Source organism: Xyrauchen texanus, chromosome 3 (genome assembly GCF_025860055.1).
Source record: "Xyrauchen texanus isolate HMW12.3.18 chromosome 3, RBS_HiC_50CHRs, whole genome shotgun sequence".
NCBI classification, from domain to species: Eukaryota; Metazoa; Chordata; class Actinopteri; order Cypriniformes; family Catostomidae; genus Xyrauchen; species Xyrauchen texanus.
The window spans coordinates 16193413-16216953 of record NC_068278.1 but is presented as its reverse complement, the minus strand read 5'-3'; the positions used below and the strand labels follow the sequence as shown (position 1 = coordinate 16216953).

General features: G+C 38.6%; 2 protein-coding genes across 2 annotated transcripts; both read left to right on the top strand.

Annotated features, from left to right (window-relative positions):
- The first annotated feature begins 5659 nt into the window (after positions 1 to 5659).
- LOC127624263 (melanoma-associated antigen E1-like) lies at positions 5660 to 7076 on the top strand. Its single transcript, XM_052099007.1, has 3 exons — positions 5660 to 6276; positions 6396 to 6495; positions 6725 to 7076. The coding sequence occupies exons 1-3, from the start codon at positions 5721 to 5723 to the stop codon at positions 7074 to 7076; spliced, it is 1008 nt and encodes a 335-aa protein (XP_051954967.1). The 5' UTR covers positions 5660 to 5720.
- A 5451-nt stretch (positions 7077 to 12527) lies between these two features.
- Positions 12528 to 19495, top strand: c3h11orf54 (chromosome 3 C11orf54 homolog). Its single transcript, XM_052113215.1, has 8 exons — positions 12528 to 12702; positions 13103 to 13201; positions 13275 to 13348; positions 13433 to 13534; positions 13701 to 13877; positions 15014 to 15163; positions 18801 to 18917; positions 19236 to 19495. The coding sequence occupies exons 1-8, from the start codon at positions 12636 to 12638 to the stop codon at positions 19407 to 19409; spliced, it is 960 nt and encodes a 319-aa protein (XP_051969175.1). The 5' UTR covers positions 12528 to 12635; the 3' UTR covers positions 19410 to 19495.
- Positions 19496 to 23541: the final 4046 nt, after the last annotated feature.

The following is a 23541-nucleotide window of genomic DNA, read 5'->3' as shown; positions in this document are numbered from 1 at the left end:
TATATAGATATTAAATAATCATAAAAATATAATTTATGGAAGAGCAAAATAATAATAATAAATAAATCAATAAAAAAACACTATTACATTCCTAAGGTCTCTAATGCTCCTATACCCTTTTGGTACTTAAGCCATTATAATATACTGTGCAAAAGTTTTAGGCACTTGTGAAAAATGTTGCATAGTGAGGATGTCTTCAAAGATAATGACATAAATAGTTTTCAATTATCATTTAATGTCATACAAATTCCAATAAACATATAAATATGTGTGACCACCTTTGCCTTTAAAACAGCACCAATTCTCCTAGGTACACCTGAACACAGTTGTTATTGGTTGTTGGCTGATAGGATGTTCAAAGCTTCTTGGAGAATTCACCACAATTCTTCAATCTATTTAGTCTCAATTGCTTCTGTCTCTTTATGTAATCTCATAAAGAATCTCAGACTGACACGATGTTCTCTGGGGGCCATGACATCTCTTGCAGAGCACCCTGTTCTTCTGTTATAATCTTTTCTATTTGCAAAAGTAACTTTTGGGAGTCTTAAGGAAAATATTTCCTTTTGACACACTAAAGCTATAAATAACAATCTTAAGACAAATACGTTTGTGAAACATCTTAAATGCCTAAAACTTTTGCACAGTACTGAATATATATATATATATATATATATATATATATATATATATATATATATATATATATATATATATATATATTTAATTAAAGTTATGTTGACTGTTCTGCTGGTTCCCGCCTCCTCATTTTCCATCCTGAACCTGTTACACTGGTGCCGAAACCCAAGGAGGAGGGATGCCCTGGGAATAAAGACCAGCCGGGAGCACCAGTTTGAGAGAGACACATGCGTCTGCTCTGTGTGTGTGTGTGTCTATGTGTTTTATGTTATGTTTCAGTTCTTTTATGTCATTAAAGTTATGTTGACTGTCGGTTCCCACCACCTCCTTGCCCATCCTGAACCATGTAACAAAAATGTATGTAAATTAATATTAAGCATAACAATATGATATCAATACATTACTATTACAAATACATTTATCTTAAAAAAAAATCTCATGCTCACAGTCTTGACAGCTTTTGGGTCCAATCACACCGAACGCATACTTGCTCTAAAAAAAGCTAAACACTGCCATGAGACGTGTTTTTTAACAGTTGAAGTTCTGTTTTTGTTTTTTGACACATTATCTAAAAAACATGGCGCTCCTGCACGAGACATATCTGTCAAGCCTAGCACATGATTACATAAAAAAACAGCGCAGACAGATGCAAAAAATGTTTTGGGTGTTAACGGCACCTTACATTTTTTACGTGTTAGAATACTGATATATTTTGTTCTCAAAAACAATAGAGCGTAACAGTCTGTTCCAGAAGTAAAAATCCCATAATTGTTTTCTATAGAGGAATTGATTTTCAACCATAACTTATAAACATTTATAGACAGACCTGTGACAGACGTGCCCTGGAGCTCTTAGTAAATACAGAATACCTCTTACCGGATGCCAGATGAGTATATAAAGTTATAAATATGGATATTTTTCTTACAAAAACGCTTTGCTTCAGAAGGCCTTTATTAACCCCCAGGAGCTGTACGGATTACTTTTTTGATTGATGGATGTGCTTTTTTAGGCGTCAAAATCTAAGGCCCCATTTACTCCCATTATAAAGCTTGGAAGAGACAGGATATTTTTTAATATAACTCCGATTGTGTTTGGCTGAAAGAAGAAAGTAATTAACACCTAGGATGGCTTGAGGGTGAGTAAATTATGGGATGATTAAAATTTTTGGGTGAACTAAACCTTTCAAATATGTTGTTATATGCTTATAATCAACAACCTAAAATCACTATCACCCCTGGAGTCGTGAGTTCAAATACAGGGTGTGCTGAGTGACTCCAGCCAGGTCTCCTAAGCAACTAAATTAGGAAGGGTAGAGTCACATGAGGTAACCTCCTTGTGGTCACGATTAGAGGTTCTGGCTCTCAATGGGGTGTGTGGTAAGTTGTGTGTGGATCGTGGAGAGTAGCATGAGCCTCCACATGCTGTGAGTCTCTGCGGTGTCATGCACAATGAGCCACCTGAAAAGATGTGCGGATTGACAGTCTCAGAAGCGGAGGCAACCGAGACTTGTCCTCTGCCACCCGGATTGAGGTGAGTAACAGCGCCACCACAAATACCTATGTTGTGGGAATTGGGCATTCCAAAATTGGAAGAAAAAGGGGATTAAAAAAACAACAATCTAAAATCAATAGTTTTATCTTTGATTACGTCATTCACAATGCAGGATTGTAGATTGTGCCCGTGTGAAATACGGTAGGTACACAATCTTGTGCCTTTCTCTTTTTGTCTGATTTTCAAAACAAAGTTTGTAATGTTGTGATTCCCCTCAGCGCTGGTTGATTTGGTTTATGGCTTAGAACTCTTTTATGAAGGTTTCGATGAAAAGCTTATGAAAAAAAAAACGAATGGGGAAAAAAAACTTCCGGAACCCCAGATGGCTAAAATAATATGTGGGCGGGCACTGTTCCCTGCAAACATGCCCCTGCGGGGCCCACGCTGGCTTTTTGTGGGCACAGTGGGCTAGGGCCAGCCCACGCCAAACCTAAACAGGCCCAGTGCGGGCTTGCCCAGGCGAACCCCACAGCTTTGGGCTCATTGCGGGCTATCAGTGAGCAGCCCACACTAGCGGGCTGCCCACATTAAGCCCATGATGGCCCACTGTGGGCCATCCCGTTCGGGCCCAGAGCAGGTTTTGCACCTTTGGGCCCATGCAGGTTTTTTTAGGTAGCCCACTTTCATTAGGCTTTTGGCTCTTTTTAAAATTTATTCAAAACCTTCCATTTATCTGCTCAGAAGGAATAAAAAGAAAAAATCCATTATTTGCATTAGACATTGTGTCTACAAGACAACGCATGATCCCTTAAAAACGCTAAGAACAAATCTTTCTTTAAAAAGCCTATTATTTTGATAATTGATCATTCACATGTAACGTGAACACGTCACCGCATCAAAAACATGATTGCGTGATGAAAACATGAAAAATACCACCTAAACATAGCCTAACTGAAAGAAAACACCGAACAAATAGAGTAGCCTGCGCATACGTCTCGCGAATTTAGCTCTTCATGCCAGTTTTCTTCATGCCATCTTCACATTAGCCGCTTTTCCATTGCAGCGCGAACACAGCGGCCGAAATCATGCCGCCTCACGGCACTCCTGTAAAAATAAATCGCTATACAAAATATCAGACGCTGCCATTTAGTCTTCATTTACAAAAGTTGGACACCACACGCGGCTATTGACTGACCACGAACAGGTGACTTAGCCTACTTGCATTTTTCATTCGTTCAGTCTTGGTGTTGTTGTTGTTGTTGTTTTTTTTTTTACAATTACAACTACACGCACACACACACATTTATATATGCCATTTAGATGAATATGTATACTGCGCGCTTTTCTCTTAATAGCAATACACACAACAAATAGTCTGACAGTGGAGAAAAAATAGGAAGTGTTTGATCTGATCATATCCATGGGTGTTTGCACCAGCTCTGCGATTCAGCACTCCTGTCACATCATGTTTATTTATACCAGACTTACAATATCCTATTGCTTTAAAGGTGCAAAACGCAGGTTTCTGAGTTTTTGCAGAACTACGCCCCTCTGGCGACAAGCGAAACTGCAACCAGAGTTGTGCACGCTCATAGACCACACACACACGCACGCATGCACGAGCACGAGCTGTTCATAACTAAAGGAGCATCTGCCGCACAGATCTTTGGTGTACAGCCAAAATGTCTTCAGAGGTAATAAAGTTATAAATCTGCAAGTCATTTCAAATATATGGAAGGAAAGACATTTATTTTTTACTATTATTATCATCATCATTATTATTATTGTCATCAATGTTTTTTATGTATTATTATATACATTTGTATTATCTGTTGTACATATAAGATGTTCCTCTGTTAAGATTCACACTTACACTTGCACATATGCGTGCGCGCGGTTGTTGTTATGTATGCTTTGTTGGTATTTGATTGCATATTTGATTGCATAATAATACAAAAATGTATCAATAAATTAAATCAATTTAAAAAATTATTTTAAATACAGAAATGTCGGCCCTCTGAAAAGTATAATCATGCATATGTATATTTATAGGCTACTAAATATTAGTTTCACCTTTTAATTACTGAAATACATGAACTTTTGCACGATATTCAAATTTTTCGAGTTTCACCTGTACATACAATCAAGTTGTAGCCTATATTGCCTTATAATTCACAGGATGACTGCACTTCTGTTCATTGTGTACACAACTTCTATTACTATATGCATATTGTATTAATATAGGCCTATTAAAATGTCATATAATAATGTTTTATAGTTTTCCCCTGCCGATGAAAATCATGAATCTGCATTCTCATTTATAAGCGATGAACTTTAAAAGTTAAATAAAAAAAACACGTGGATGGAAGGATTTATTTTAATCCTATATAAATAAGTCATTTTTATATTAGCATTTTCTCAAAAAAAATTTTTTTTTTAATCCACATTAGACCTCACACATAGACATTACCTCACACAATTTTAATTGTTGTTCGCGTGCAAAGCCCGCGCAAAAGCCTCGCAGAATTTAAACAGAGGTTTGTGTGTCAAGTGCGCGCATAGCAGACCTGAGAGTGGATCGCTTAGATCGACGCCAGCTGTGAGTTTTTCTGAGGTAAGTACTTTAACTGAACAAATTTCTTTTATAAGTTACTTTTACAGCGTAAACTATTACGAATATCAATTAAATATAGCTAAATGTATGAAGAAAGTAATACAATCTAATAGGCTATTATTACTAACAGGACAGTCTGAAGGAACTTAGTTTTCCTCAAAAACTGCCGCTTTCATATCCCATTATGTCTGACTGTCTTTTCCAGTCGATGGACCCAATCTAGTATTTACACAAACAATGGTTTTCCGTAATTTTTACGGCCAGTTAAGGCATATTTTACTCGTCATTTAAATAAATACCGTTAAATGTGTGTGACGTTAGGGTATTTGATGTAGGTCTAGCGCTCTCGCTCCCGCCTAAAAAGCCCGATTCTATGGTGGTGCTATGTACATTCAAACGCAAGCAAGAGCACCCTCAATTGATACTGTAATAATATATATATATATATAATATATCTAATATAACAGATTTGCCAAACGCTCCAGTGTATATTTGTGCTTATTTGTGTTCACGCTCTGGAGAACGGAAAATTAACCTATTTGCAACGCGTTTTGTATGGAATTACTATTGTGTCAATATTAATGAATGTAACTTTATAAAACTGAACGTAACTTTTTCAGAAACTATCAATAGGCAATCTTTCAACAGTTCTGCGTTGCCACAACTACTGGGGACAACTGTGTGATGGCTCAAGGGAAATTGGGACTGGTACAGAACATACTATGTGATGAAAAGACCAATACAAAGTACATAATTTTCAAGAGGTTTTCAAAGCTAGATTCCCTTTACTCCAGTCCTCTAGATTCAAAAGACATAGGTGTTTATAAAGCAAGTCATCTAGAAAGTACAGACCAAATAAATTACCTGTCAGATATAACAAGAAAATATGTTTTGATCCACACAGACACAGAATGGGCAGCCATTCCATTTCTCCATAGCTACTGAGGGTTTTTTCTTCTTTCTTTTTTTGTATATGTAAATGTCTTCCACCAGCGAGCCACCTTCAACCAGCGAGCCACCCTCCACCAGTGACCCACCTTGCACCAGCGAGCCACCCTCCACCAGTGAGTCACCTTCCACCAGCGAGTCACCTTCAACTAGCGAGCCACCTTCCACCAGCGAGTCACCTTCCACCAGCGAGTCACCTTCAACCAGCGAGTCACCTTCAACTAGCGAGCCACCTTCCACCAGCGAGTCACCTTCCACCAGCGAGTCACCTTCAACTAGTGAGCCACCCTCCACCAGTGAGCCACCTTGCACCAGCGAGCCACCTTGCACCAGCGAGCCACCCTCCACCAGCGAGCCACCCTCCACCAGCGAACCACCTTGCACAAGCGAGATGGCCCTGTACAGCATTGTTGAGTTCCCAGATTACTCAGTAGGGATTGTGAGCAGCAAATGGCTTAATGAGGACTCCTCCATAACTCTGTGGCCACCTTATACTGACCCTGGTAAACAGAAGGCAGCTTTGCTGATGCATGAAGTTCCTGGAGAGACTTGGAAAGCGCATGAAATCTGTGTTTTGGGCACAGCAGGTAGATTTTTTTTTCTCTCCCAGAATTGTAAATAGCTTAAACTAAGCATTGCATAAAAAGGTGTCAAGGAAAATGTGAATAGATGAAAGACCTATTGACATTTATTTTGTTTCTTACAGTGGATTATGCAAAGGCAAGATATAAAGCCAAAATGGCAGAAACAAATCTAATTGTAGCCAGTGAACCTGAAGAATTAGATCGCAGTCAGCGGTCAAGACAGTAAGTGTTGTTCTATTGCTTTTACTGTCTAGTACATTTATGCAAATTAGGTTAAATATTAAACATAAATTATAGTGCTGGTGCATTCTAAGTTATGAATGTTGTGAACAAGATCCTGAAAGCAAACTATTACTATATCTAAAATAGTATGAGCCAGTTGTTTAGTATGAGCCAGCTGTTTATGTGTGTTAAAATGCATTCTTGGATTGTTTTTCCTCATTTTGTGCAGACCTACCAAACGCTACATTGATCTTGAGCCTGAACCTGCTCCACTGAAACGGCAGAGACAATCACAAACAGTCACAGCTGCAGTCGTACACCAGCCACCAGTTCCACCATCACCCATGGGTTTGCCACCTTCTGGTCATAACTCTCTGGTTACTCTGTCTCCAAGCCACCTTCCACCTCCGAAGTCGCCTTCAACCAGCGAAGTCACCTTCCACCAGCGAGTCAGCCTTCCACCAGCGAGTCACCTTCCACCAGCGAGTCACCTTCCACCAGCGAGTCACCTTCAACTTTCACCTGAGATCCACCTTCCACTTGCAAGCCGTCCTTCACCTGCAGCCTTCCCCTTCCTGTGAGGCACTCTCTATCAGCAGGTAAAAACTGTAAAAAGGCTTACACCTCTCTAGCGTTGGAAGCAAAAGTTATTTTTATTCTTTGTGGCTACATCTTGTAATGATGGTTATTCAATAAGAGTTGGTTCTTGATAGAAGAACTCAATGTTAATATCCATTTCTTTCAGTATTAGGCTAGGCCTTACATTACCTAATAATATTAGGATTTTGTCTGTAATGTATTGTCTGTGGATTTTATTGTTTCATTCGTAGAGATGCACACTAGGCCTATTCTGATTTCCGGTTTTTCATTGAGTTTGACCTGCCAATACCTATTTTAGCCGATTCCAAATTAATTTTTTCTAACCACTTTACAGCACACAGAAATATTTATTTTCCATCTTTTCTTTAATAGAACATTTTGCATATAACATAGAACATTTTTTTTAACAGATAATCGCTATAATGCAACTGAATGATTAAAAATAAGCTTAAATGCGTATATCTTCTATAAATGTTTTTTATTATTCATTTTATTTTCTGACATACTCCAGTTTTTTGTTAAAACTCACTACACGTTTATTCTGTGCATTTTGAGCAAATAGAAAATAAAATAATAAATAATTCAAATAGAAATAATTTCTATTTTGTCCATCGAAAGGGTGCTTTCACTTTAATTGAGCGTGAGCAGCGCAGCACAGCAAAAACTAGACTCAGTGCCGAAACCGACGCTTCACTGCACACACTTGACGCTCACGCTCTGCTCATGCTGCCGTTGTGAATGCACTCATTTGTTAACATGTACTCCGAGAAAAATATGCGCCGCTCACGCTTGCGGTGTGAAACTGCTGTGATGCTGATGTTACGCGATGGTAATCATGAGTGCATTGACTGGCATAAGATCGGCATATGGACTGACCGGCCGGTCGCCGGTCATGGCCGATCACGGGAAAATCGGCCCATTCCGGTCAATCTGTGCATCTCTATTCATTAGCACATTTCATATTTTCACCTATTACAGATACAGTAGTATTTTAACAACATAAGTTGTCATGTATATTTGTAAAGGCTATGTATCATTATAGTACAGAGAAAGTGACACAGAAAGCCACAAAGGCTATGTTCAGACTGCAGGCATTAATGCTCAATTCCGATTTATTTCCAGATCCAATTTTTTTTTTTGACTGACTGACTGACTGACTGACTGACTGATTTTTTAAATGTGGCCTGCATGCGCAAAAGAGTAAATTACATAAATCGAGTTTATAGCTGGCCTATTATTCTGCTAAAACGGTCTCTGTGCTCAGTTTTAATTGTTTTCTTCATTTTCAGGTATTGATAGATATTTAGTCAGTACACTAGAGGAGATTAAGGACAGGCTGACTATGCTGGAGAGAACAGTGGCAAATATCTCTCGATCAAGCACAAAAGAGGTCACATTGCCAGATGACGTCATATTACCCCTCCAAAACTACCAGGACATGGATATCTTGGAGCAAAAAATGGAAGATCATCAATGTCGGAAAGACTTGGTATGTCAACAGTAGCTCTTCTCAAGACAGAAATTACTTTGAACTAGCATTGACCGAGCCTCTGGCTCTAACTATATGGACAAAAGTATGCTATTACACCCTCAATAACTTCAATGGCATGCCATTCAAATCCATATGCATTAACATGGACTTGGTCCCCCTTTGCAGTTGCAATAACTTTCGCTCTTCTGGGAAGGATTTTTACAAGATTGTGGGGTGTCAGTGGAATTTTATGCTCATACATCCACAAGAGTATTTGGGAAAGTTGTTGCAACTGCAAAGGGGAACCAAGTCAATGGGTCTACATACTTTGTCCATATAGTGTATCTACTAGGGCTGAAGCACGTCTACACTGCTCAATGACTAAACAACTTAAAACATTCCATAAAAGCAAAAACGGTAACAACTTAAATTTAACTTAGTTTTTTCAAACTCTTTTAGACACTTAGTATTTAACAATTTGGTCTTAAGTGTTGGAATGTGCACCAAATAAAGTAATTTCTTCTACGTTGAAATCATTCTAAATTATTAAATTTTCAGACAGGGGCGTCATGCAAGCCAAAATTCTGGGGGCACAATCTGAGACGTTGCAATTGTTTTCTGACGGGTGATATGGATCATGTTAGGAGGGGTCAGGGGTTTCTCCCCTGAAAATGTTTAAATTCTGGCTGCTAAACATACCATTTCAATGCAGCTTGGGAGGGACAGAAATACCTTAACGGAGCTAGCAGCAACCCTCCTCTATCTGAGGACTAAGTTAAAGTATCTATTTTGTAAGTTTATGTAAAAGACAGGTTGATGAAAGAACTGTAAGCTCAAATTCAAAAGTCTACTTTTGAAGTCTACTTCATTAAAGCATGTTTACACACACACTTACTGTACACTTAGGCCTACTACACATGATTTTAAAAACAGTACCATTGCAGTTTTTATGTTATGATTTTAAATTGGTATGTGACCTAAGAACCATCTTACATTAAAGGTACATAAAGGTGCTGAGGTCTGACTTTGTGGTGCTCTGAAATTAAGTTATTTTAATATTAATATGTGATGAAGGACTTTGAAAGAAGTTTGACAGATTTCGTTAGGTTGGATTTTGCAGTTAGCCTACAACAAATTTAACACCCTCATTTCTATGAAGCTGAAAACAATTGAACCAGCTGGAGACTTTGACACAAGACAAAACAGAACAGATGTTTCAAAACCGATCAGATAACGTTACTATGGCTTATTGGCTTTGTATGGCAGGCAGTAACGTTAGCCAACTAGTTTTCGGTTAGACTAGGCTAGCTATCGATAACGTTACACTGACACAACTTAAGTTAATGCTCTGAATTCGCAGCTAATATCAAATCCATAACTTTTTGATCAAGTTAAAATTTCCAGGTCAACCACAAATAATCCCACTACCCTTTAATATCATCCGATAACTAATTCAATGCCGATTTGTTGCTTTGCCCACGTACCACTTCAAGACCATCTGTAAAACATTGCCAGCTCAACGTGCGAGACGAGTGAGTTGCTTGAACATACACAGCAAAGATTCTAGAGAGCTACGCGTGTACATTTGATATACACAGACACCATATTAGGAAAAAGGGGCGGGCTGATGCTGACCGATTTATTACACATCCAGAAGAATACATTTGAGTCGTTATAGGCTCTGGTAATTATGGAGCATAATAGGAATAAAGTTGTGACAAAAAAATTATCAGGGAGGAAAAATATGAGGGGGAACGTGCACTTTGAATGGGCATGATGCCACTGTTTTCAGATTTTTATGCAGAAACAAAAATTGATCGACATGCTCAGGGTTAGGAGAGTGACAGCAGAATATCTCGCTTAACTTCATCATACAACCGGGGAATTGCCGTTTCTGTTAAAAACTTTTATGCTTATTTAAGACATAACTAACTGTGTTTAGAGGATACTTACCAAAAAAAAAAGAGCAGGATGTGCTTTATATTCAAAAGAAATATTAAAAGTGTGATAAGTAGGGAAAGAGAACAGAATTCTACTGGCAGGATGCTGTGCACATGCTCCAAGCGCAACACAGACAAGCATAGCCTTTGTCTTCGTTTGTGCACCTAAATGGCCAAATAAACCTAAAAATATATCAAAATGCCAAGTCGAGTATTCACGTAAACACAGTAGATGTAAGTACTGTGTGCATTCTCTCTCTCTCTCTCTCTCTCTCTCTCTCTCACATGCAAACAGAGGATTTATGCTCATCAACCTCACAGTCACAGTGAAAGCCCTTCAGCATTTAATACGTATTGAAACTTTATTGTTTGCTGAATATTTGTTTGTTTTTAGTTGTCTATCTATGGACCTAATAATTAGCTGCTGTTGAAATTTTATTGAAAAATCCCTTTTTAATTTGTGTATGTTCCTTCCTGTTAGACTGCCTATCTAGGAACCATTGGTGGGTGTAATGTCCAGGTAGCAACTAGGAGAATATTGACAACATTGATTGGCCATTCTTTAGCCACTCAATTGAACTGGAATGGCTCAAACCAAAAGAGACCTTTTCAGAACCTGAGTCTAAGGAGGGTTGTAACAGGTAAGCATGTGGTATTAGAAATGGCATATATTAATTACTTCCCATACACAGTGTTGTTTTATGCCTATTTGCTTTTCAGAGGCTGTAAGAAAATGTTCCTTTCAGCCAAGTCCTCGTGATTCTGAAATTGAGAGTGAAATAAAGGTGTGGCTGCGGAATTCAAGAGACAGAGCGGGTGGACGAAAGGAGCGGTACCACCGTCTGCTGACTAGTCAAGAGACCCCGGGGGAAGAGTGAACTTTATATATATATTTTTTTTTTCCCAGCAAAGGTATTTTTATGTTTATTTGAATTATTTTTATATTTGTATAGAGGATTTTTAGTCCCTTTCAGAGTGTTAAATTAGCTTTAAAGCTAATAATTATTAACCTGTATTAACCTGAATTGAATGTTTTATATTTTGTAATTAATAAATATATTGATTTGAAATCCCTTTGACTACTGTATATTTTTGAAAATACAGAAAATAGTTATGTGGTGACTGCATTCATTCCAGATGTATAGAATAATTGTTTTTCCCAAAGACTTATATAGTAGCCAAAAAGTATTTATAGTGAAACAGATTAATTGTGAACAAGATCTATTGTTGTAGATTAATAGTGCCCTGTGTGTGCGGGCCCTGTGTGGGCTTAGTGAGGGCTTCCTGGGGGCTAAGGGAGGGCTGCCCATGCAGGGCCAACGTTTTGCCAATGAGCAAATTCTCATTGGCCCTGCGCTAGCAGCCTGCTGGGGGCCCTTAGGCTAGCCCTAAGTGGGCCCGCAAAGGGCCAGTGCGGGCTTGTTTGCAGGGTTGTTGTTGTTTTTTTGGGTGGGCACTGTTGTGCTCTATAGAGCTACTCAACCATCACATCAATTTGTAGGCAAACTTAGAAAGCTAATTTCCATAGTTCCCTCAGGAATGTCCTATGGGTTTTTATAATAGGGGTTTTCAATTTATCAGTAAAATAAGGTCTGTGGTAAACAGTACTTGAAAATACTTGGAATTTATTAATAAATCCATGGCTCAAAAATGCTAATTCCTAATGAGTTTCTGGATTACAACCTATACTTCCTTCAGTGAACATGAAATTTGACTAGAAACGGCAAAAGATTAACAATTACATACTAATTTTGTCTAAGGACTAATGCCTTTTGATCATAAAAAAGTAATCGTTGAGTAATACAGTCACAAAAATTCAAATAAGCGGACAGTCCCTAAACATCTGCAGTACAGATTCAGTTAAAGAATCACAGAAAGTGCAGTTATCTCTACATCCTTTAAAATATCTTTAGATTGATTTTTATTCAACGTTAAATCCAAAACCGTGCTCACGTGTTAAGAAAGGAGGAGCAATGTTCAGGAAGCTTGTTAACGTTATCTGGGTGGCCAATCAAAGCGTTTCCAAGAGTTTCGACGTCAATTTCTGCTTTTCTCTGAAAAGCCCGTTATCATGTGATTTAGCTGCACGAATCTGTCTGACACATATCGATACACACACAACGGGAAGGATGGCAGACGCCTTCAAGACTGAAAAGTTCCAGCTGCATGTTCCAAACCTTGAGGAATTATGTCAGGGTAATAATTCTCAATTCATTGCATTTAAATGTGCATTTAGACGGATGTTGCGTGCAGCAAGAGTATTTACTTTCATTGTTCTCGAGTAAACCTAAGTCCAAAGTTCAATTGTCAACTACTGGGCTCTCGAAGAGCACTTAAAGCACATTTCAGACACGAAATTCAAAGTGTTATATTCAATAAATGCTAAAAGATGTGTATTGAACTGCTAATGGAATTTTTCATTATATGCAATCAATCCTAGGATCCTAAATATCCTGTACAAATATAATAAAAGCCCTCTGGATTAATTTAGCCTAAATAATTGAACAATTTTTTTAGTATTGACTGGAGTAGACTTAAGTCTGCAAAGACCAGAGCTATTGCTTCATTGTGACTAATACGTTTTTGTGTGCAATAGTGCTGGAATCGGGACTGAATAAGAATTTCGCTGATGTAAAAGTGTCTGTCGCTGACTGTCCAGATCTCACGCAAGAGCCTTTCCGGTTTCCTGTTAAAGGTGAGTGTCGACACAACAGACATTTCCAGAGGGATACAGGCTGTTAAAACATTACTTGTTACTCTCTTATTAGGTCTGTGCGGCAAACCTCGTATTACTGATGTTGGAGGTGTACCCTATTTGATTCCACTGGTCCAAGTGGACAGGGTTTGTTAATAAACCATTACTATAACTCTCATAAAAGCACATTCTTCCTTTGTAACCTAACCAGTGTAATATTTCTGCTCTAAGGTTTACGATATGAACGCCGTGTCCAAGGAGTTAGAGCTGCCTGGTGCATTTATACTTGGAGCTGGTGCCGTCTCCTCCAAAACAGTTGGCATGAATGCAGAGGTCTTTATAATAACTGCACCAACAGTACCAAACAGTTCATTCAACAGTTTATGTACCAAATTTCTTTTTTTATAAATATATAGTAGCTTCTTTCATTTTGCCACACTGCTTTTCAATTTAATGCACTGTTTTTAAGTTGAATGAGCTCTCTTCTATCCTCTCCCAGTTAATGCCTCTGGTGCTGACTGAAGCTGAAGGACGACGTGCAGTGAATAGCAGTTATTTCTCTTCCATCAACCCAGTGGATGGAAAATGTCTGCTGGAGAATTACAGTGACCGGTTTCATGACTGTGATTTTGGCCTCCTTGCAAACCTCTATGCATGTGAGGGTAAACCTGGAAAGGTAAAAACCTTGGATCGGTTATTAGGATTATCTTTTGAATAAGACTAAAAATGTATGTTTTTCAGTTCGTTCTGAGCAGAAACTGCATGTTTTTGTTCCAGTTTTGGCGGTCCGCATCCTCCTTTACAACTGGTAATCAGTTAGAATGGAATAAAAGGACAGTTAATAAAGTTCTTTTAAAAATTCCAATACTCTGTGTGAAGGATGGGTGATATACCAGTGTTGTCAGATCTAACATAAGAAATAAGCATCCTGGTCTGGTAAACCAAGCCCAAAATAAGCCATTAAATGTGCAGTTTCTTTTTAAAATTAATCCTTAATGTAAAAAATATATCACCAAAAATATTTGGGCAACAGGAAATGTTGGGCAACAAAAAAATTACTGTGATAAACCCTTTGGTTTCATGGAAGGAAAAAAAATATATTACTGAGATTAAGCGAGTAGTATTTGGCTGGTCATGTGATTTCTAACATGGCAGAATTGAATATGTAGAATAAAACCGCTTTTATAAGGTTACTGATATGACTTGAGTCTTCATTTTAATGTGAGTGATCATGATTTTATACATGTATTGCAAAATTACAATTCATCTCTTTTAGGAGTTTAACTTTTTTATGAGGAAAAAAATTTAGACATTGCAACCACAGTCTACAGTTAACTTGGGCATTCCCGGTGAAATCAAATCCTGTCTAATGAAATCCTGGAGTGTGTGCGTGATTGCGGATATTGCATTTCCACAAGGCTTTATTTCATTAGGGTTTTGTGATGCATGCATCAAGAGTACATGACCTTCTGTAGACAATAACACCCATATCCAGACAAAATACACTCACACCTTAGTAAGAACTACAGTGATGCCAATCACATCTGAATCCATTTATGAATATACCGATATCTGTAACACAAAAATTATTTAGATGATGCCTGTCAAAATAGTGCTTAAGATACAGTAGGTACTATTGTTTTGGTTGGTGATCACTGATAAATGACAAATTAGTGATCAATGCTTGCATTTAGGAATGCTACGCATTCAGTTTTGCATTCTTAATTAATATCAACTTTCCATTGAAAAAACATGCTTGTGACACAATGGTATTAGCAAGCAGTAACAGGGTTTGAAAATTCACCACTGCAGGTCATTGAGGTGAGAGCCTGCAGAAGGATTGGAGAGGACAGTCTTGTGAGTTGCATGAGAAAGACCATGGAAGAACATTATGGGAAGAAAAGCGTGGCCCTGGGTGGAACTTTCATCATACAAAAGGGAAAGGCAAAGATCCACATCATGGTAAGAAAATGAAAGGCTGTAAATGCAAAAAAGAGAGAGAGAAAAAAATAGAATTTGTTTTCTCCAATGAGACATTTCCTCTTAAGTGAGAACAACAAATCAGGGAATTCGCTATCATGGAAACTCCCATAAAGTGTGCTGCGAATTACATAATGGAGTTAGCCTCTTTACATCTTCAGACAACTTAACAATTTTACTCAGTACTTAAATTACTCAAACAAATTTGAGGATATTGTAATTTGCAATAAACTTCAAATATATATATTTTATACCTGTTGTCAATGACTTGAGGCACGGTCACATAAACCTTCGCACGGACCTTTCATTTTTGGGTGAACTAACCCTTTAAAATATATTGTTATATCGCACGGAGCTCCACAGGCGAAATGCAGACATCTCAATGGGAATCCACGTGATTGTGAATTTCGCACTATGGACTTCCAGTGGCTAAGAATTTCCCCTTGCTGATTTCGCAGGGAGTTTGGTGAACCTTGACAGGCGAATTTGCCAAGTTCACCAATAAGACGCTGCTTGTTTTGGCAGTGACCTCTGTGTGGGCGGTTCTTCATACACAGCTACACTGAATATTCACAATAGACAAGGATATAATTTTGGCAGCGAGTTTCTTTTTAACTTCACTCTTGCAGAGTATGAAGTGCAGCATTAAAAATATGGTGCTTGGCAATTATTTTTTTTACTGGTTTTACACGTGTTGTATGTCCACTCATGCCTACTTCACTTGCGGAATTTCACAGTTTCAAAGGTAAATGTGATGCGCCTTAACTAGAGTCAATAGTATTATATTGTACCATAATTTCTAATTTGAATACTTCAATCAGAGTGCTTATGAGATGCATTGTTTATTCCATCATAAAACACGTTAGAGAAATGTCCACTCAAAATTGAAAATTCTGTCATTATTTACTCGAGCTTCAAACTGGTATGACTTTCTTCTGTGGAACACAAAAAGGATTTTTTTAAACTTCACACACCTTTTCACCATAAATTGAAAGTAAATAGTGACTTTTGGCTGTCAAACTCCAAAAAGGACAAAAAACAAGATGAAAAAAAAGTAGACCCATAGTAAAACATGACCCATGCACGATATTCCAAGTCTTTTGAAGCTATATGAAAACTTTGTGTGATTAACAGACCAAAATTTGTCATGATCAAACATGTTATCAAACCTGCACCCAAATCAAATATGGTGACTACACAGCAGGCTTGACATCATGTTGTTTGCTCACAAGACACACAAGAAACAATATCAGATCCTATCAGTGTTGAACCTTCGCCAGTGTGTTTTATTAGATTTGAGCGCTACCATTGGGAGTCAATAAATGATTTAATTAAAAATTTGGTCTGTTCATCACACGTATGGCTTTAGAAGGCTTTAGAAGACTTTAGAAGAAAATATTGTATTGACTTCTTTTACTCTGTTGTTTTTTTTTGTTGTCCTTTTTGTGGCTTAACAGCCCGGAGTCACGTGATCACTTTCATTATGTGGGAAAAGATGTGTATATACGCTACCGGCCAAAAAACTTCTGAAGTCATCAAAGCTATTTAATAAAATAAATAGAAATATGAGAATTATGTTGTGACTAAACACAATCCAAAATAAATAAAAACTGTGTTATATTTTAGCATCTTCAAATTTGCAGAAAATGAACTCTTGACATTTTCTCAATCAACTTCTTGAGGTATCACCCTGGGATGCTTTTTAAACAGTATTGAAGGAGTTCTCATCTACGTCGGGCACTTATTAGATGCTTTTCTTAATTATTTTGTCCAAGTCATCAATTTCAAAAACCTTTTTTAATCAAAAAATTCATATGGCAGCACAAACCAATTTTTGTCTACAAAACTCATTTCAAACATTGAAGTATATGCCTTCAGATCAAAAGATTTTTAAGATGAGAAACATTTCAGTCAAGTGTTTCAAAACTTGTGTGTGTGTGTGTATATACACTCACCTAAAGGATTATTAGGAACACCATACTAATACTGTGTTTGACCCTCTTTCGCCTTCAGAACTGCCTTAATTCTACGTGGCATTGATTCAACAACGTGCTGAAAGCATTCTTTAGAAATGTTGGCCCATATTGATAGGATAGCATCTTGCAGTTGATGGAGATTTGTGGGATGCACATCCAGGGCACGAAGCTCCCGTTCCACCACATCCCAAAGATGCTCTATTGGGTTGAGATCTGGTGACTGTTGGGGCCATTTTAATACAGTGAACTCATTGTCATGTTCAAGAAACCAATTTGAAATGATTCGAGCTTTGTGACATGGTGCATTATCCTGCTGGAAGTAGCCATCAGAGGATGGGTACATGGTGGCCATAAAGGGATGGACATGGTCAGAAACAACGCTCAGGTAGGCCGTGGCATTTAAACGATGCCCAATTGGCACTAAGGGGCCTAAAGTGTGCCAAGAAAACATCCCCACACCATTACACCACCACCACCAGCCTGCACAGTGGTAACAAGGCATGATGGATCCATGTTCTCATTCTGTTTACGCCAAATTCTGACTCTACCATCTGAATGTCTCAACAGAAATCGAGACTCATCAGACCAGGCAACATTTTTCCAGTCTTCAACTGTCCAATTTTGGTGAGCTGTTGCAAATTGTAGCCTCTTTTTCCTATTTGTAGTGGAGATGAGTGGTACCCGTGGGGTCTTCTGCTGTTGTAGCCCATCCGCCTCAAGGTTGTGCATGTTGTGGCTTCACAAATGCTTTGCTGCATACCTCGGTTGTAACGAGTGGTTATTTCAGGCAAAGTTGCTCTTCTATCAGCTTGAATCAGTCGGCCCATTCTCCTCTGACCTCTAGCATCAACAAGGCATTTTCAGCCCACAGGACTGCCGCGATACTGGATGTTTTTCCTTTTCACACCATTCGTTGTAAACCCTAGAAATGGTTGTGCGTGAAAATCCCAGTAACTGAGCAGACTGTGAAATACTCAGACCGGCCCATCTGGCACCAACAACCATGCCACGCTCAAAATTGCTTAAATCACCTTTCTTTCCCATTCTGACATTCAGTTTGGAGTTCAGGAGATTGTCTTGACCAGGACCACACCCCTAAATGCATTGAAGCAACTGCCATGTGATTGGTTGATTAGGTAATTGCATTAATGAGAAATTGAACAGGTGTTCCTAATAATCCTTTGGGTGAGTGTGTGTGTGTGTGTGTGTGTGTGTGTGTATATATATGTATATGTATGTGTATATGTATATGTATATATATATATATATATATGTATTTTAATTTTTTGTTTTCCACAGAACAAAAGTCATTCAGGTTTGCAGTGACATTAGGGTTGTTAAATGATGTACCTTTTTGTATTTTTACGATTTTCAACTTTTTTTTTTTTTTGTTGCACCTAATCCACTGTTGTAATGTTTTGATTAATCTCAGAACTGGTTGGTTTGGTTCAAGGCTTAGAAGTATTTATTGAAGAATTTGTTTAACACATAAGCAGCAAATGTTTAAAAATTGGCCATTCTTTGCACAACTTTGCCCTCTATAGTTTAATCTAGCTTTCTGAATACTGATAAAACTTGCTTGAAAGCGTAAGGACATTAGTAAGAATGTTAGCAACCTTTTCACTGCCCCTTTCTCCTTTTAGCCTCGTGAATTCTCCTCCTGCCCTCTTAACTCAAATGAGGACGTTGATAACTGGCTCAGGCATTTTGAAGTCAGTGCCCCACTGATATGTCAAACTGTCATGGTGTCCAAAGACCCAGTGAGTATCAACCCACTAGCATGTTATGGCTACTGGCCTCATCGCACTTGAGTGTATTATTCTGCATCTTTGCTAAATATTGCACACAAGCCAAAAATATTGCATTGCTTTACTATATAATATTATGAAACAGGAAATGTCTGTTGCTAAAAAGTCAGGAACACCATTAATAAAATATTTAAAAAATTATTCAGATTGTTTCTAAATTGCCTGTATTCTAAATGTCAGGACTCTTGAGTAATTGTTGCATTGAAGTTGGAAACATAAGACAGAGATCAAATTTCTGTTATGAATAAATTACAATTGACCAATTCACAGGGTCTTGACTTGAGAGTGGAGCATACGCATGGCTTCAGTCATCATGGCGAGGGGGGCCATTACTACATAGACACAACCCCAAACACAGTGGATTACCTGGGATACTTCCTTCCTGCTGAATTTGTGTACCGAATTGACCGACCCACAGAGACTCACAATGTTGGAAGAGATTAAACTTTTGACAGTTTGGATTAAATTGTGGAGCAGTTTATTTTACTGATATGTAAATGCATTTAATAAAATTAACCCCTGTTCTCTTGACCATTTTTTTGCCATTTGCACAGCTCTAAATCGATTAATAGTATCAATTAATAGAACCTTTTCTAATTAAACATTGTGTTAGTAACAAAATAAACATTTTACAATAGATCCATGCATGCAATACTCATGAGGAAACTTTTTGCAGAAAACTATAGTGCTTTTTTTACCTTAGAACAGGGGTGCCCACACTTTTTTGCGTGATGATCTACTTTTAAATGACCAACTCAATAAGATCTACCAACTAAAAAAAAGTTCATTTAAAAAAATAAAATAAATGCTTGTTGGGACTACTGCATGTATCCCTACATGGAATTCATAAAATAAATTAATAAAAATAATGTTCAATGTTGATATCATCCAGTTTACACATTAAACCAAAAACACCTACAGCACAATAGATTACAATAGCCAGGGCATTTACCTTACTCTGAAGACTTGCACTAAATGGAATCAGACAGTTTTGCATAATCAGGGCAGTAGCCGCTGGTAGCTAGTCTCAAACACTGCTAGCTTTGCAATTTCGCGCTCTGTTCTCAGAAGCCCTTGGAGGGCAAACCTAGTTGTCATGGCAACTGAATAAACAAAAATCTCGCCTGGTCAAAATGTACTCAAGTTCAAGTCAGACAGAAACTAAAAGAAGGAAAGACATATTTATAAAAATGTAACGAAAGCACATTTAAATTTTGTGCGATCTACCAGCATTGCCTTTGTGATCGACATATTGGGCAAAGCGCTTTACACTGTGTCCCATTCACACACACACACTCATACACCAATGATGGTAGAGCTGCCATGCAAGGCGCTAGACTGCCATTGGGAGCAACTTGGGTTTAGTGACTTGCCCAAGGACACTTTGGCAAGTGGAGTCATGTGGGCCAGGAATTGAACCACCAACCCTGCGATTAGCAGCCGACCAGCTCTACCACCTGAGCCACAGTCGCCCCATAACTAGAGATTCTAGTCTCAACTAGAATGCAATCTAGATCTTCAGAGTTCAAGTACATTTTTAGACAAACAAAATGATAAGAGCTCAGGTGAAGCCTATACTATCAAATTACATGAATTCTAATGCCAAGTATGCAATGGTCAGCCATAATTGGCTGACTGATAGAAAACAAAAATTACCCAAAAAAATAATTTGAGCAAAGCAAACAACGTCTGCCCAATCAGCATTAACCTCCAAAATATCTCCATTCTTGCTCTCATCTCTCACAAGAACAAGGGTGGCCCTGGAAACTTCATCAGCACTGTAAATGAAAATGCAAGGACATGTCTGAACAATACTCTTGAAATAGTGTATACAAAAAACATAAGAAATCTCATTATGAATGTGATGCAAAGTCTTAATATCTAAACTTTTTATTCTGAGAATATTCAGAATCTTGTTCAATGTTTCAGCAGTCAGCTGCAAAATCATGTGTGATGTTGTTTGTCCTGTAACTGATACTTGCAGTATCTTGTAAACCACATACAGGTGAAACTCGAAAAATTAGAATATCGTGCAAAAGTTCATTAATTTCAGTAATTCAACTTAAAAGGTGAAACTAATATATTATATAGACTCATTACAAGCAAAGTAAGATATTTCAAGCCTTTATTTGATATAATTTTGATGATTATGGCTTACAGCTTATGAAAACCCCAAATTCAGAATCTCAGAAAATTAGAATATTGTGAAAAGGTTCAGTATTGTAGGCTCAAAGTGTCACACTCTAATCAGCTAAACACCTGCAAAGGGTTCCTGAGCCTTTAAATGGTCTCTCAGTCTGGTTCAGTTGAATTCACAATCATGGGGAAGACTGCTGACCTGACAGTTGTGCAGAAAACCATCATTGACACGCTCCACAAGGAGGGAAAGCCTCAAAAGGTAACTGCAAAAGAAGTTGGATGTTCTCAAAGTGCTGTATCAAAGCACATTAATAGAAAGTTAAGTGGAAGGGAAAAGTGTGGAAGAAAAAGGTGCACAAGCAGCAGGGATGACCGTAGCCTGGAGAGGATTGTCAGGAAAAGGCCATTCAAATGTGTGGGGAGCTTCACAAGGAGTGGACTGAGGCTGGAGTTACTGCATCAAGAGCCACCACACACAGACGGGTCCTGGACATGGGCTTCAAATGTCAAACGTCTTACCTGGGCTAAAGAAAAAAAGAACTGGTCTGTTGCTCAGTGGTCCAAAGTCCTCTTTTCTGATGAGAGCAAATTTTGCATCTCATTTGGAAACCAAGGTCCCAGAGTCTGGAGGAAGAATGGAGAGGGACACAATCCAAGATGCTTGAAGTCCAGTGTGAAGTTTCCACAGTCTGTGTTGGTTTGGGGAGCCATGTCATCGGCTGGTGTTGGTCCACTGTGCTTTATTAAGTCCAGAGTCAACGCAGCCTTCTACCGGGACATTTTAGAGCACTTCATGCTTCCTTCAGCAGACAAGCTTTATGGAGATGCTGACTTCATTTTCCAGCAGGACTTGGCACCTGCCCACACTGCCAGAAGTACCAAAACCTGGTTCAATGACCATGGTATTACTGTGCTTGATTGGCCAGCAAACTCGCCTGACCCCATAGAGCAGGGGTCCCCAAACTACGGCCCTCTGAACATTTGGACCGGCCCTCTGAACAATGCCATGCAGAGAAATATTTTTACAATTTAATTTTAAATATGTTTTAATCATATCATATTGATAATACATATTGGCTTTCAAAATAAAATTTCCCTTAGTTATAATTATTAAAGTAGCCAAATTATTTGTTAGATTCACCCAGATTAACGTTCCATCGTGAACGAGCGGGTGCACGCGATCCAGCAAGAAAATTTAAAGTGACAACAAAATGGCCAAACGGTTGGGAAAGAGAAAAGTTGATTCAGAATGCAGGGTATTTAACCAAAAGTGGACAAGTGATTATTTTTTTGTTCAATGCAAAGAAATGGCTGTTTGCCTCATCTGTCAAGAAACAGTCTCCGTGTTCAAAGAATACAATCTGCGCCGACACTATGAAACCCGCCACAGAGACAAGTATGCGAGTTACAAGGCCAAATGAGAGCAGACAAAGTGTCGAAGCTAAAAAGTGGACTATCTGCTCAGCAAAATACGTTTGTACGGCAAACCCAGTTGAACCAGTCATCCATTCGAGCTAGCTTTCAGGTAGCTAAACTGATTGCAACCTGCGGTAGGCCATGGTGAGTTCGTAAAGAAATGTATGAATGCTGTTGCGGAGGAGGTGTGCCCCGATAAGAAAGACGTCTTAAATGCGGTGAGTCTGTCCACAAGTACAATCACCAGACGAATTGAAGAAATGGGGTATAATGTATATGCCCAGCTGAAGGAAAAAGTGAAAGAATTAGATTTTTTTGCATTAGCACTGGATGAAAGTAATGACGTGCAGGACACGGCACAGCTGCTCATTTTTCTTCGTGGAGTTAGCTCAAACTTTGAAGTGTCCGAGGAGCTGGCAGCCCTAAAACGTCTCAAAGGTACTACGACAGGGGAGGATATTTTTGGAAAGTGTGCAAAACGATAGAAGAGTTGGATCTAGACTGGTCTAAGCTGGCCAGCATCACGACTGACGGAGCTCCTAGTATGGTTGGCGCGTCAAGGGGACTGATAGACGCATGAATAGAGAAATGGAGGAAAGAGGTCTCATGCCCCCTTTACAAGTACACTGCCTAATTCACCAGCAAGCACTGTGCTGCAAAGTTCTTAAGTGGGAATCGATTATGAAAGTGGTGGTGTCATGTATAAACTTCATCAGAGCACACGGACTTAAACACAGGCAGTTCCAAGTCTTTCTGTCCGAGCTAGAGTCTTCTCACGGAGATGTCCGATGGTTAAGACGGGGCAGAGTTTTGAGGCGTTTTTACGAGCTGCTACCCGAAATCAATGTTTTTCTTCTGACAAAGGGCAAAACTGGCCCAGAACTGATCGACACAAAATGGAAATGGGACCTCGCCTTTTTAACAGATGTGACAGAAATGTTGAATGGCCTCAACGTGCAGCTCCAAGGCAAGGGGAAACTAATGTATTCCCACATAAAAGCATTTGAGGTGAAACTAGCAC